Genomic DNA, 13,654 nt, shown 5'->3' on the forward strand with positions numbered 1-13,654 from the left:
ATTTCTTCAGGTCAGGGCATATTATCTACTTCAAGCTAATGAAGACCACTGAAACTCAATTCTGGGATTTTTATTCAGTTTACAAGAATGCTGAGCTTTTTCTTCCACCTACTTGAATGGCATAATGATATGAGCATAAAAATGTAGGGGTATAGCTGAGAACACATTGAGCCTGAAAACAAAGCTACCTCACAGGAGATAAACTGAGAGATGCATCAAGACAAAGGGATGAGATTTGAGAGTGGAATCAAGCTACACCTAAAGCCAATTTACCCTCTGTTTATTGGGCCTACATATTCCATTTTTTGCAGTGACACTTGAATGGGATGTTCCATCACTTGTACATGAAAGAATACTAACTTAATTTAGGTATTGTTTGCAAGATAATGGATTATCCTAGTGTTTCCCAAAGTGTATCTCATGTACATGGATGAACATAGATAAATTCTAACACCAATGGATTTCTTTTAATGTGTATAAGAAATACACAAATCTAGTAAATAATTCTATTATTTCACGGCTACCGCCACTTAGGAATAAAACTAAATCTTTTAAAAGTGAGTTGATTAAGAGTAAGTATTTAAAAATTAACTATATAATGGTATTAGTAATATATACATAGCCAGAATCATGAAGGTGATAATTGAATAATATGGGAAACTATGGGTTATCCAGAAGTTTCCCAGGGAGAGGAGAACCAACACTAACTCAGCCTTCTGCATATGGATGCCCCTATTGCTTATAATTATGAGTCGAGATGAAGTAAATAATAAATTAAGGATGGACATCTAGTGAATAAGGCTTAATGATCTTGCAGGCAGACAAACTGGTTACCAAGGACGAGGAGAAGAACCAGAAGGACTGTGGATAAAAAAGTTATCCACATTATTTCTGTATCTTTCTAAATCTGAATCCTCGCTGAATCGCTGAATTTCTGTCATGTGGTAATTTGTTATAAGCTTCCTTGAAAGGGCTCTCTAATTCGAAAAAAGTGGAAAAGTTTTCTGCTACATTTCTTCTGATCTGCTGCTACAGAAGACGGCTAGATACAGGGTACCTAGAACACAGTCTTGGGTGAATTTGATTTAGCGCCTAGTGATTTGGAGCCTGACTTCAGGGTATAGCTTAGTTTCCAACCACTGGCTGAGCCTCTATGAAAAGGTCAACACTTCATCTCATGCTCTGCTCTAAGTGAATATTTACTAACTGTTGTCCAACAATTTACTCTTTCAGATGTGAACACACCATCTTTAGCACTACACAAACAGGCCTGGAAACAGGAGGTGAATTTTATTACGAATGAATTTGTCACAACGTATCTTTAGGAGTTGACCAAAAATTTAAGCCTTGAAAACTTGACTTCTTTTAGTTTGAAAGTTAGAAAATGCCAGGAGAACATATGTTTATTTTACATATTTGAAGTTGGAAATTAATGCAATCTTTACTAAAAATGGTGCTAAATGTTTCAAGAAGGGACAACCTGTCCAATTCCAGTTTGAAGATTATCTAAGCCAGTGGTTCACAATCCTAGCTGCAAAGAATAATTTATTAGGGATTTTTAAAAAATAGTAATGCCAAGGCCCCACTCCTCTTATATCAGTTATATCAGAATCTCAGGTGGAGGAAGTATTAGTCATGGTATAGTCTATCATTATATTTTTAAGTATTCTGTGTAAATACATTTTTTAACTGTAAATAATTAAAATATAACACGATTTTACTAGCCTTTTCCATGTATTAACTTGTTTTTCATAATACATTAGGACTCTCTTAAAAAGAAATAGATGTGGTTAAGGTTTCTCTTGATATCATAAAGGCCCTATTTCAGCTTTTTACCCAAATCTTATCCTACCCAACCTTGACTAACTTCTATGCTATTCATCTCTGTAATTTCTGTATAGCCCATGGACACCTGTAGTGTTCATTAAAGACAGCTCTTAAAAGTGGCCACAATTTTGCAGCACTCCTATGTATGGTGAGGTCTATTTCCCCTTCTCTTGAATGTGGGCTGCCTGTGAGTGCTTTGCCCAACTGTGTGTGATAGAAGTGATGTGGAGCCAGTTCCAGACCTAGTCTTTGAAGGCCTGAGCCACTATTTAAGAAGTTTGATGATTATCCTGCTGAAGAGACCATGGGAACAAGTCCTTAGATTATGCAGAGAGGGAGGGAGCACCAGCTGTGCTCAGCCTTCTAACCATTCCTACCAAGGTGACCAACATATAGTGAGGCCATCCTGAACTTACCAGCCAAGCCCGGCTTCCAGCCCTACAGCATTGAATGACCCCAGTTAACACCACATGGAGCACAAGAATCACCTAGCCAAGCCCTGTCTGAATTCCTGACCCACAATACTATTGCTTTAATCCACTGAGATTTGGAACAGCAATAGATAGATTTTTTGCAGCAATAGTGAACTACTAAAAGTGTGGTCCTGCTTGCCAACAGCATTAGCATCACCTAGGAGCTTTTCTGTAGAAATTCAGTTTCTTAGGCCTGACCCCAGACCTACTGAATGAGAACCTGCATTTTAATAAGATGCCTAAGTTAGTCATATGTATATTTAAGTTTAAGAAACACTGTTATGGCCTACCTATGTTTGGATGCCAAAGACATTCTAGTGAAGCTGCAAACTGGAGGACTAAATCCAAAGAGCATTCTTGATTCATATCAAATTAAACACATGCTTTGCATAAGGCACTGACTTACGCACTGTGAGAATGAAAACTCTTATGGTCCTTATTAAATGTCCAAGTGATCATAGTTCTTTTTAGAAGTGTTCCTCATTACTGCAGAGTTACCCTGAAAGCTCCTTGAAGGGCAGACCACGTCTTAAACCATTTTGTAATTCCTAAAGAGCCTTACACAAACTGAGATTTAAAAACTCCCAATTGAGTGGATGGAAAAGTAACATAAAAACTAAAAACAAAACCAAACTGCACCATCCTGATAAAAATGGGAGTGGACATTGATGCTAGGAAGAAACTGCATCAACTAACGAGCAAAATAACCAGCTAGTATCATAATGACAGGATCAAGTTCACACATAACAATATTAACCTTAAATGTAAATGGACTAAATGCTCCAATTAAAAGACACAGACTGGCAAATTGGATAAAGAGTCAAGACTCATCAGTTTGCTGTATTCAGGAGACCCATCTCACATGCAGAGACATACATAGGCTCAAAATAAAGGGATGGAGGAAGATCTACCAAGCAAATGGAAAACAAAAAAACACAGGGGTTGCAATCCTAGTCTCTGATAAAACAGACTTTAAACCATCAAAGATCAAAAGAGACAAAGAAGGCCATTACATAATGGTAAAGGGATCAATTCAACAGGAAGAGTTAACTATCCTAAATATATATGCACCCAATACAGGAGCAGCCAGATTCATAAAGCAAGTCCTTAGAGACTTAGACTCCCACACAATAATAATAGGAGATTTGAACACCCCACTGTCAACATTAGACAGATCAATGAGTCAGAAAGATAACAAGGACATCCAGGAATTAAACTCAACTCTGCACCAAGTGGACTTAATAGACATCTACAGAACCCTCCACCCGAAATCAACAGAATATACATTCTTCTCAGCACCATATCACACTTATTCCAAAATTGACCACATAATTGGAAGTAAAGCACTCCTCAGCAAATGTACAAGAACAGAAGTTATAACAAACTGTCTCTCAGACCACAGTGCAATCAAACTAGAACTCAGGACTAAGAAACTCAATCAAAACTGCTCAACTACATGGAAACTGAACAACCTGCTCCTGAATGACTACTGGGTACATAACGAAATGAAGGCAGAAATAAAGATGTTCTTTGAAACCAATGAGAACAAAGATATAACATACCAGAATCTCTGGGACACATTTAAAGCAGTGTGGAGAGGGAAATTTATAGCACTAAATGCCCACAAGAGAAAGCAGGAAAGATCTAAAATTGACACCCTAACATCACAATTAAAAGAACTACAGAAGTAAGAGCAAACACATTCAAAAGCTGGCAGAAGGCAAGAAATAATTAAGATCAGAGCAGAACTGAAGGAGATAGAGACACAAAAACCCTCCAAAAAATCGATGAATCCAGGAGCTGGTTTTTTGAAAACATCAACAAAATTGATAGACCGCTAGCAAAACTAATAAAGAAGAAAAGAGAGAAGAATCAAATAGATGCAATAAAAAGTGATAAAGGGGATATCACCACCGACCCCACAGAAATACAAACTACCATCAGAGAATACTATAAACACCTCTGCGCAAATAAAATAGAAAACCTAGAAGAAATGGATAATTTCCTGGACACTTACACTCTCCCAAGACTAAACCAGGAAGAAGTTGAAACCCTGAATAGACCAACAGCAGGCTCTGAAAAGGAGGCAATAATTAATAGCCTACCAATCAAAAAAAGGCCAGGACCAGACAGATACACAGCTGAATTCTACCAGAAGTACAAGGAGGAGCTGGTACCATTCCTTCTGAAACTATTCCAATGAATGGAAAAAGAGGGAATCCTCCTTAACTCATTTTACGAGGCCAGCATCATCCTGATACCAAATCTTGACAGAGACACAACAAAAAAAGAGAATTTTAGACCAATATCCCTGATGAACACTGATGCAAAAATCCTCAATAAAATACTGGCAAACCGAATCCAGCAGCACATCAAAAAGTTTATCCACCACGATCAAGTGGGCTTCATCCCTGCAATGCAAGGCTGGTTCAACATACACAAATCAATAAATGTAATCCAGCATATAAACAGAACCAAAGACAAAACCACACGATTATCTTAATAGATGCAGAAAAGGTCTTTGACAAAATTCAAAAGCCCTTCATGCTAAAAACTCTCAATAAATTCGGTATTGATGGAACATACCTCAAAATAATAAGAGCTATTTTTGACAAACCCACAGCCAATATCATACTGAATGGGCAAAAACTGGAAGCATTCCTTTTGAAAACTGGCACAAGACAGGGATGCCCTCTCTCACCACTCCTATTCAACATAGTGTTGGAATTTCTGGCTAGGGCAATCAGGCAAGAGAAAGAAATCAAGGGTATTCAGTTAGGAAAAGAAGAAGTCAAATTGTCCCTGTTTGCAGATAACATGATTGTATATTTAGAAAACCCCCTCATCTAAACCCAAAATCTCCTTCAGCTGATAAGCAACTTCAGCAAACTCTCAGGATACAAAATCAATGTCCAAAAATCACAAGCATTCTTATACACCAGTAACAGACAAACAGAGAGCCAAATCATGAATAATCTCCCATTCACAATAGCTTCAAAGAGAATAAAACACCTAGGAATCTAACTTACAAGGGATGTAAACGACCTCTTCAAGGAGAACTACAAACCACTGCTCAATGAAAAAAAAGAGGACACAAACAAATGGAAGAACACTCCATACTCATGGATAGGAAGAATCAACATTGTGAAAATGGCCATACTGCCCAAGGTAATTTATAGATTCAAAGCCATCCCCATCAAGCTACCAATGAGTTTCTTCACAGAATTGGAAAAAAACTGCTTTAAAGTTCATATGGAACCAAAAAAAGAGCCCGCATTGCCAAGACAATCCTAAGCCAAAAGAACAAAGTTGGAGGCATCATGCTATCTGACTTCAAACTATACTACAAGGTTACAGTAACCAAAACAGCATGGTACTGGTACCAAAACAGAGATATAGACCAATAGAACAGAACAGAGTCCTCAGAAATAATACCACACATCTACAGCCATCTGATCTTTGACAAACCTGACAAAAACAAGAAATGGGGAAAGGATTCCCTAGTTAATAAATGGTGCTGGGAAAATTGGTTAGCCATAAGTGGAAAGCTGAAACTGGATCCCTTCCTTACTCCTTATACGAAAATTAATTCAAGATGGATTGGAAACTTAAATGTTAGACCTAAAACCCTAAAAACCCGAGAAGAAAACCTAGGTAATACCATTCAGGACATAGGCATGGGCAAGGACTTCACGTCTAAAACACCAAAAGCAATGGCAACAAAAGCCAAAATTGACAAATGGGATCTCATTAAACTAAAGAGCTTCTGCACAGCAAAAGAAACTACCATCAGAGTGAACAGGCAACCTATAGAATGGGAGAAAATTTTTGCAATCTACTCATCTGACAAGGGGCTAATATCCAGAACCTACAAAGAACTCAAACAAATTTACAAGAAAAAAAACAAACAACTCCACCAAAAAGTGGGCAAAGGATATGAACAGACACTTCTCAAAAGAAGACATTCATACAGCCAACAGACACATGAAAAAATGCTCATCATCACTGGCCATCAGAGAAATGCAAATCCAAACCACAATGAGATACCATCTCACACCAGTTAGAATGGCAATTATTAAAAAATCAGGAAGCAACAGGTGCTGGAGAGGATGTGGAGAAATAGGAACACTTTTATACTGTTGGTGGGACTGTAAACTAGTTTAACCATTGTGGAAAACGGTGTGGCAATTCCTCAAGGATCTAGAACTAGAAATACCATTTGACCCAGCCATCCCATTATTGGGGATATACCCAAATGATTATAAATCATGCTGCTATAAAGACACATGCACACTTACGTTTATTGCGGCACTATTCACAATAGCAAAGACTTGGAATCAACCCAAATGTCCATCAGTGGCAGACTGGATTAAGAAAATGTGGCACATATACACCACGGAATACTATGCAGCCAAAAAAAGAATGAGTTCGTGTCCTTTGTAGGGACATGGATGCAGCTGGAAACCATCATTCTCAGCAAACTATCGCAAGAACAGAAAACCAAACACCGCATGTTCTCACTCATAGGTGGGAATTGAACAATGAGATCACTTGGACACAGGAAGGGGAACATCACACACCGGGGCCTATTGTGAGGAGGGGGGAGGGAGGAGGGATAGCATTAAGAGATATACCTAATGTAAATGACGAGTTAATAGGTGCAGCACACCAACATGGCACATGTATACATATGTAACAAACCTGCATGTTGTGCACATGTACCCTAGAACTCAAAGTATAATAATAATAATAATAATAACAATAATAATGAAAATGGGGCACGTATACACCATGGAATGCTATGTAACCATAAAAAAGGATGAGTTCATATCCTTTGCACGGACATGGATGAAGCTGGAAACCATCATTCTCAGCAAACTAACACAGGAACAGAAAACCAAACACCGCATGTTCTCACTCATAAGTGGGAGTTGAACAACGAGAACTCATGGACACAGGGAGGGGAACATCATATACCAGGGCCTGTCAGTGGGTGGGGGGCTACGGGAGGGATAGCATTAGGAGAAATACCTAATGTAGATGACGTGTTGATGGGTGCAGCAAACAGGTACATGTATACCTATGTAACAAACCTGCAAGTTCTGCACATGTATCCCAGAACTTAAAGTATAATTAAGAAAAAAAAAAAAACGGAAATAAATAAATAAATAAAAATGGGTGTGGGTGATCTAGGATCTATCCTATGTCCACTTTTAATAGAGTAAGTTAAAAGAAAACAAAATAGCATATGTTTCATAATGTTTCTTTGTCTTACTTTTTCTATTTAAGCTGTGTTTTGCATCAACATAAAGGTTATTATTAAAATAAGTACTGTAGCTTATTTGGGGTAGTTTGTTATACAGCACCAATTACATCAGTTATAAGTACCAACTACATTCCAGGTATCATAGTAGGTATTAAGGATATAGAGGTGAACATGAAGACTCAGCCCTGCCCACAGGTACACTGTCTAATGTAGAAGATGGATTCACAAGCATATAATTCCAATATAATACAGGAAGGCACATATAATTTCATGACTGGCAAAGATCTTAAAGAGTTTCATATAATCTATGCTTTAATTTAATACATGAATCTATAATAAGATACCTAGTGTAAAAACCTTTAGTGATGGAAATTCACTGCCCCCTGGGCTGGTCTATTGCATTTTTGAATAGCACAAATTTTAGTGTTTTCTTATCTTGAACTAATAATCGAAGTCCCTTCTAATTATATTGTACTAATAATCAAAGTCCCTTCTAATTACTAGTTCTAGTTCTATCATATCAGAGGCAACACAGAACAAACAATATATGTCTGATGGCCTCTCTCTTCTCAGTAGTTCAGAGACCTATGGGTGAGAATTGAGAGTAGAATCGAGAAGACAGGGATTTGAAGTAGTCATAATGAAAAATATTCTAGGTAAGTTATAAAAAGAAGCTGAGGAGAAATGAAAAACAAACAAAACTCACTTGCCAAGAAACAGTAACTGACAATAAAATAACTAACTCAATATTGTTGTGTAACTTTCTTTAGCAAAGCTGTGCTCACTCCGAACCAGCACAGAGAGAAATTTAGAGACCCAGAGCTTGAGACAGGTTCAAGACAACTTGCAGAAATGCATGGGAGCAGTTCCGTTTTAATTCAGTTAAGTAAATATTTCATGACTACCTACTGTGCCACTCTGTGACAAATTAGGAGAGCATATAGGGAAATACTATTAGTCTATGGAAACAATTTGCTTATGAGAATTTCTACTTCATGTCAGTTGCACTAGCCTACTATAATAACTCTTGCACACAAATCTTACTTCTCAAAAAAGTCTTACCTTTACAAACTTTGCAACAGCTGTGAGACAAGGTAATCTGTTGAGACTCTGGACAATCCAAAGCTGGACAGCCTGAACTCTCCACAAGTTTCATGGTCTGGTCCTGTTAGACAACAGAAAAGAAGTGCTTCAAATTGTATCATTAGGACTTGCTAAGAAGTTTCCAGATCCAGCAACTGAGAAGCCTCTTTTAAGATCAAGAAATTTTTGTCCTGAGGACCTCTGCACAGATCATGGGCTCACTCCCAAAATGACATTAAATCCCAACTGGAAAGTCTTTAGAATAAGCAAGTCTTTAGAATAGGAATCAGCCACACTGATACTACCACACTGCAGCCATGTCTATAATTTGCCAAACATCTGGGGAATCCTGGAAAATTTTGCTAGTTTTACAATACATTTGCAAGCCCAGATGACAACTGTGACAAAAATACAGTTTGATTTACATCAACAGTTTTTGGAAAAAACAGTAAATTAAAATTGGGCTTTCGAAACATTTCAGTTTTCTCAAAAAGTTTTGTTATAAGGAGATTCTCACAGATGATTCTGGTAAGAAATATTGGATATCTCCCACAAAACTACAAGGAAAATGAAGGCAGGATTCATGTCTCTTGCAAATTAATGTCTAGCACATTTTTCAGGCACCTAATTGGCACTTAAAAATTTCTTGAATAAAGGAATAAATCAATGTAAAATCATTATAATTCTTGCAGTGAAAAATATTAAATACTTCCCAAGGAGAAACCAAAACACAAAAGTATTCCTGCCTTGAAGTTTTCCTGCCTTAGGAGCAAGCATTTGTTTTCTATACTGTTGGTCTCCAATCTCCTAAAAACAAGGATCATTAACTATGCTATATTATGCTAACTAATACATAAGTAATAACTCTTGGAACTTGCAAGCTTCCATTTTAACTACTGGTCAATAGCTTAGATTTGTAGATACAATTTCTGCAAGGAATGCTTTCATAGAAGAAGTACACATTTCAATATCTGCCTTTTCCTGGCTCATTTATGTAAAGGACCTTCTCCAAATCATAAGCTCTTGTCAGGAAAGTGGCAGGAAGCATGTATACAGTGGAGTCAAATGCTAGTCTTCTTTTGATTTAGTAGTAATATCAGTTCCGGTAATCTGGTTTTCTAAACCACAGTGTTTTCTGTGTTACTATTAAAGTCACAGACCCCTAGGACTGCCAATATTTTCAAAGCCACAAAATTGACAATAAAAGAGCAAACAGGGACTAGAATTGACAGCTCAGAAAATGGCTGTGAGAGAGAGCTGTCAATTATGCAGCAAGGTAAATACAGGAGCTTTAAGGGCCTTGAAGGGAAAAGAAACTGTGGAAGTCCTTAAAGTGAAGAATTTAGTACAAAAGCTTATGATGATCTGATAGAGCTGTGCTGTCCAATCAGTAGTCACTAGCTACATGTGGCTCTTTTACACTGTAATTGCAAAGTACACATGAGAATTTGAAGACTTGGTATAACAAAAGAATGTACAATATTTTATCAATAAATTTAACATTGATTACATGTTGAAATGATGATATTTTGGATATATGGGAGAAAACAGAAAAAAAATAGTCCAACAAAAATTCTGTTTGTGGCCTGCATCATATTTCTATTGCAGAGTGCAGCATTAGAAGGTAGAAAATGGTGCCTTTTGTTTCAGCAAATAAAAGGTAACATTCACTCATTTATCTAAAATTTATGAGCACCTGCTGTGTTGCCTCTATACAGACTTCTAGCTGAACCTATTTAAAATCAAATAATCTTATATAATAGCAAATTTAAAATCCAATAGGCAATTATACCAGTACATTTCTAAACCACAATTATCAGTATTATGAGACATATTCTGGTAAAATGAATAGGATACACATACACACACACACACACACACACAGAGAGAGAGAGAGAGAGAGAGAAAAGTGACAAACTTTAAATGCCCTCAAGATTTTTAAATTTAGAGCCAAAATTTTAATGTTAGAGATTACTATTAGAAGGCAGCAGGCAGAAGTTTTCCTCCCTCCTTGAAGTAACTTCTCTGAGTCTCTTTTCTCATTCTGGAGTTACTAGATCTCTCTCTGTCTTCCAATTCTTTTATCTATTGTGGGACTTACTCCACTTAAAATGGCATTGGTGTAGGGATGATGATAAAGGAAAATCCATCATCTTGAAATACAGGTTGAGGAATTCATTTTAATTTTCCTGTGTCTCTATTCTCTAAGATGGGAACCTACATCATTGGAAAGCTGATTTAAAACTAAAAGAAGCAGAGAGGATACTTTATAATGGGCGTGAAGAAATCAGAGCTTTCATGTTCTAGAAATCAAATCTGTCACAGTCTTGCCTCTTTGCATCTCCTCCTTGCTTATCTCAAAGGATTTCCAAATTAAGATGCATGAAGTGGATAGCTTCTTTCAGATTCAATTTGTCTTGGCAAAATTCTTAGGATTTTCCTTGCCCTCACTCTTAGTAATCACAGTTGATTGGTGGTGCCAGCAGCATAAATCACTATCTTAATTTTCTACATAATTTATACCTATTAAATCATTTCCCAAACCATGTATAGGAGGCATTTAAAGAGGAAAATTAACTATCAAATAAAAATGAAGCCCTAAAGCAGAAATTTTATATATAGACAGTTTCCTTCATATAGAATAAGGACTGAAATGTAATATTAGGGTCAAGAAATATAACACTATAATTTACAAAAGACAAACATGAAAAGTGTTGTGAAACATATTTAGTTTTTCAATTAGTAGGTCGAGGGGCAAAAGTTCAAATGAATTGCATTTGCTTCAGAAAGCTTGGCAAGTAAATTTGTAAGGAATTCCCCTTTAACTAATTTAAAACATTCCTTCCAAAGGGAATTAGATAAATATCAGTCTCAACTCCATCCAACAGTTAATTTTAGTTAGGCAGGTTTTTGTTTTGTTTTTAATTGAACTGAGCAATATTTCTCACATGGTACAAAATCATGAGTGACAAAAAGCTAAGTCTAACTTCACCTACATTTTCCTCCCAATAGCAAATAAGGAGCTTATTTGAATTTGGAAAATATAAGACAACTTCATAAAGCTTTAATTTGACGAAATAGCATTTTCATTTATTGGAAAAATTATTTTTCAACCACTAATTTACATGTTTAAAAATGAGAATTTCTTCACATTCAAACTATAATTAACATTGTGAATTTTCTCTTTGCATTAGAATTTCAAAAATGTATTTCAAGGTTGAGATAGTCGAGAAACTTTTATTGTGTTTATAAATAGAAACAATTTTGAAAGACCCATGAATAGTCTTCTTACCTTGCACTCATAGAGAACACATACTCCAGAAGAGGAATAGACTGTACTTCTTTCTCCTTCAAAGTAGGTTCGTCCTTGAAATTGGCATATCGCTTTGGAGTAAAAAATACATATGTATTTATTTTATTGGGAAAAACAGCTTAGAAGGGATCAGATCATCTTGTAACAGCATTCCACGTGTTTTACACCTTTTTTCAACATGTTTGAATAACCAGAAACCTCAATTCAATCTACTGCAAGGCACATGTAAAACTTAGTGTCATGCAAATTAAGTTGAGAGAGTAAAATAAGATACAAAAAAGATAAAGGGCAATGACATGTCTGAATTAGACTCTGAAAAAGTACTGCCAAGAAGCAGACTTAAAGTCAATTACTTGCCTGATAGATGACGTCCCACTTAGGGCATATTAAGTAGGCACTTAGGGTGGCAATAAATCAGGGGTAATATGAGACTCAGGGAACAATATGAGAAAAGTTTTTGTTTTATATACCGTTACATAATTTTAAAATAGAACATTATAATAGAAAGAAGCTATATTCATTTCAGCACATCCATGTAAGTTTTAGGTTTTATGGTTTAGTGTTATTTTATTTATAAGTATGTATGGGTTAGGGCACCCCCATCTAGGACGTTGAGAGGTCTTCATCTAAACCTGCCTTGCTTCCATCATAATTAAGTGAAATTTTAAAATGTAACCTTAGATTGCATGGAAAAATATGGGTTTTTTTTGTTTTGTTTTGTTTTGTTTTGTTTTTGAGACGGAGTCTCGCTCTGTAGCCCAGGCTGGAGTGCAGTGGCCGGATCTCAGCTCACTGCAAGCTCCGCCTCCCGGGTTCACGCCATTCTCTGGCCTCAGCCTCCCGAGTAGCTGGGACTACAGGCGCCCGCCACCTCGCCCGGCTAGTTTTTTGTATTTCTTAGTAGAGACGGGGTTTCACCGTGTTAGCCAGGATGGTCTCGATCTCCTGACCTTGTGATCCACCCGTCTCGGCCTCCCAAAGTGCTGGGATTACAGGCTTGAGCCACCGTGCCCGGCCGGAAAAATATGTTTTTAATCCATAAAAATTGCATAGAGTATCAAATAATCTTTTTCTAAAGCTTGCAAAATATTTACAATTCACACAAACATTTAGCCAACAGAAATCATTTCCTTGTTTTGAAGTATTTCATATTACCTACATTGACTCATCACGTAAGGCGAAACAGATTTACCCTAAAGCTAATGATGCCTAATTTTCAGGGTCCTTCTCTGGCTTAGGCTCCTTGTAAGATGCTGAACTAAGTTCTCCTTTCATAATTTTGTATTGTTTATCTTTGAAAGGACACCCAATATTGTAGATGCTTCAGATCCCCATTACATCTAGATCTACCCCAAGATAATTGTTTCAAAGACCAGTGGAAGTGATCAACTGATAGACTCCGGCAATTTGTTTCCCATATTTACTAAATCCAATTTTTTATTTTAACTATACAAATTCTATAAAGTGAATGTGTACATTTTCTTTTAATTCCACTGTGTGAATTATGAGAAATTCTTTCACTCTTTGCAATTCATATATCCCTATTACCTTTAAAAGTATCGACTTCCCAATAATAAAGAAGAAAGAAATTAGACATACTTTTATTTTTTAATTTCATTATTTATTTTTTTCTTTTAGAGACAGGGTCTTGCTGTGTTGCCCAGGATGGTCTCGAACTCCTATCCTTAAGTG

At 36.6% G+C, this 13,654-nt stretch overlaps 1 protein-coding gene across 2 annotated transcripts in view; it reads right to left on the reverse strand.

The window, feature by feature from the left end:
• NELL2 (neural EGFL like 2) overlaps positions 1 to 13,654 on the reverse strand; it is a 428,865-nt gene that overhangs the window by 217,907 nt on the left and 197,304 nt on the right. For both annotated transcript variants that reach the window (XM_050749376.1, XM_050749375.1), the window contains exons 11-12: positions 11,942 to 12,033; positions 8,629 to 8,731 (exon numbers count right to left, since the gene is read on the reverse strand). In XM_050749376.1, the coding sequence (XP_050605333.1) occupies positions 8,629 to 8,731; positions 11,942 to 12,033 (195 nt within the window). The remainder of the gene's footprint in view (positions 1 to 8,628; positions 8,732 to 11,941; positions 12,034 to 13,654) is intronic.

This window comes from Macaca thibetana, chromosome 11 (assembly GCF_024542745.1).
Source record: "Macaca thibetana thibetana isolate TM-01 chromosome 11, ASM2454274v1, whole genome shotgun sequence".
In the NCBI taxonomy this organism is placed as follows: Eukaryota; Metazoa; Chordata; class Mammalia; order Primates; family Cercopithecidae; genus Macaca; species Macaca thibetana.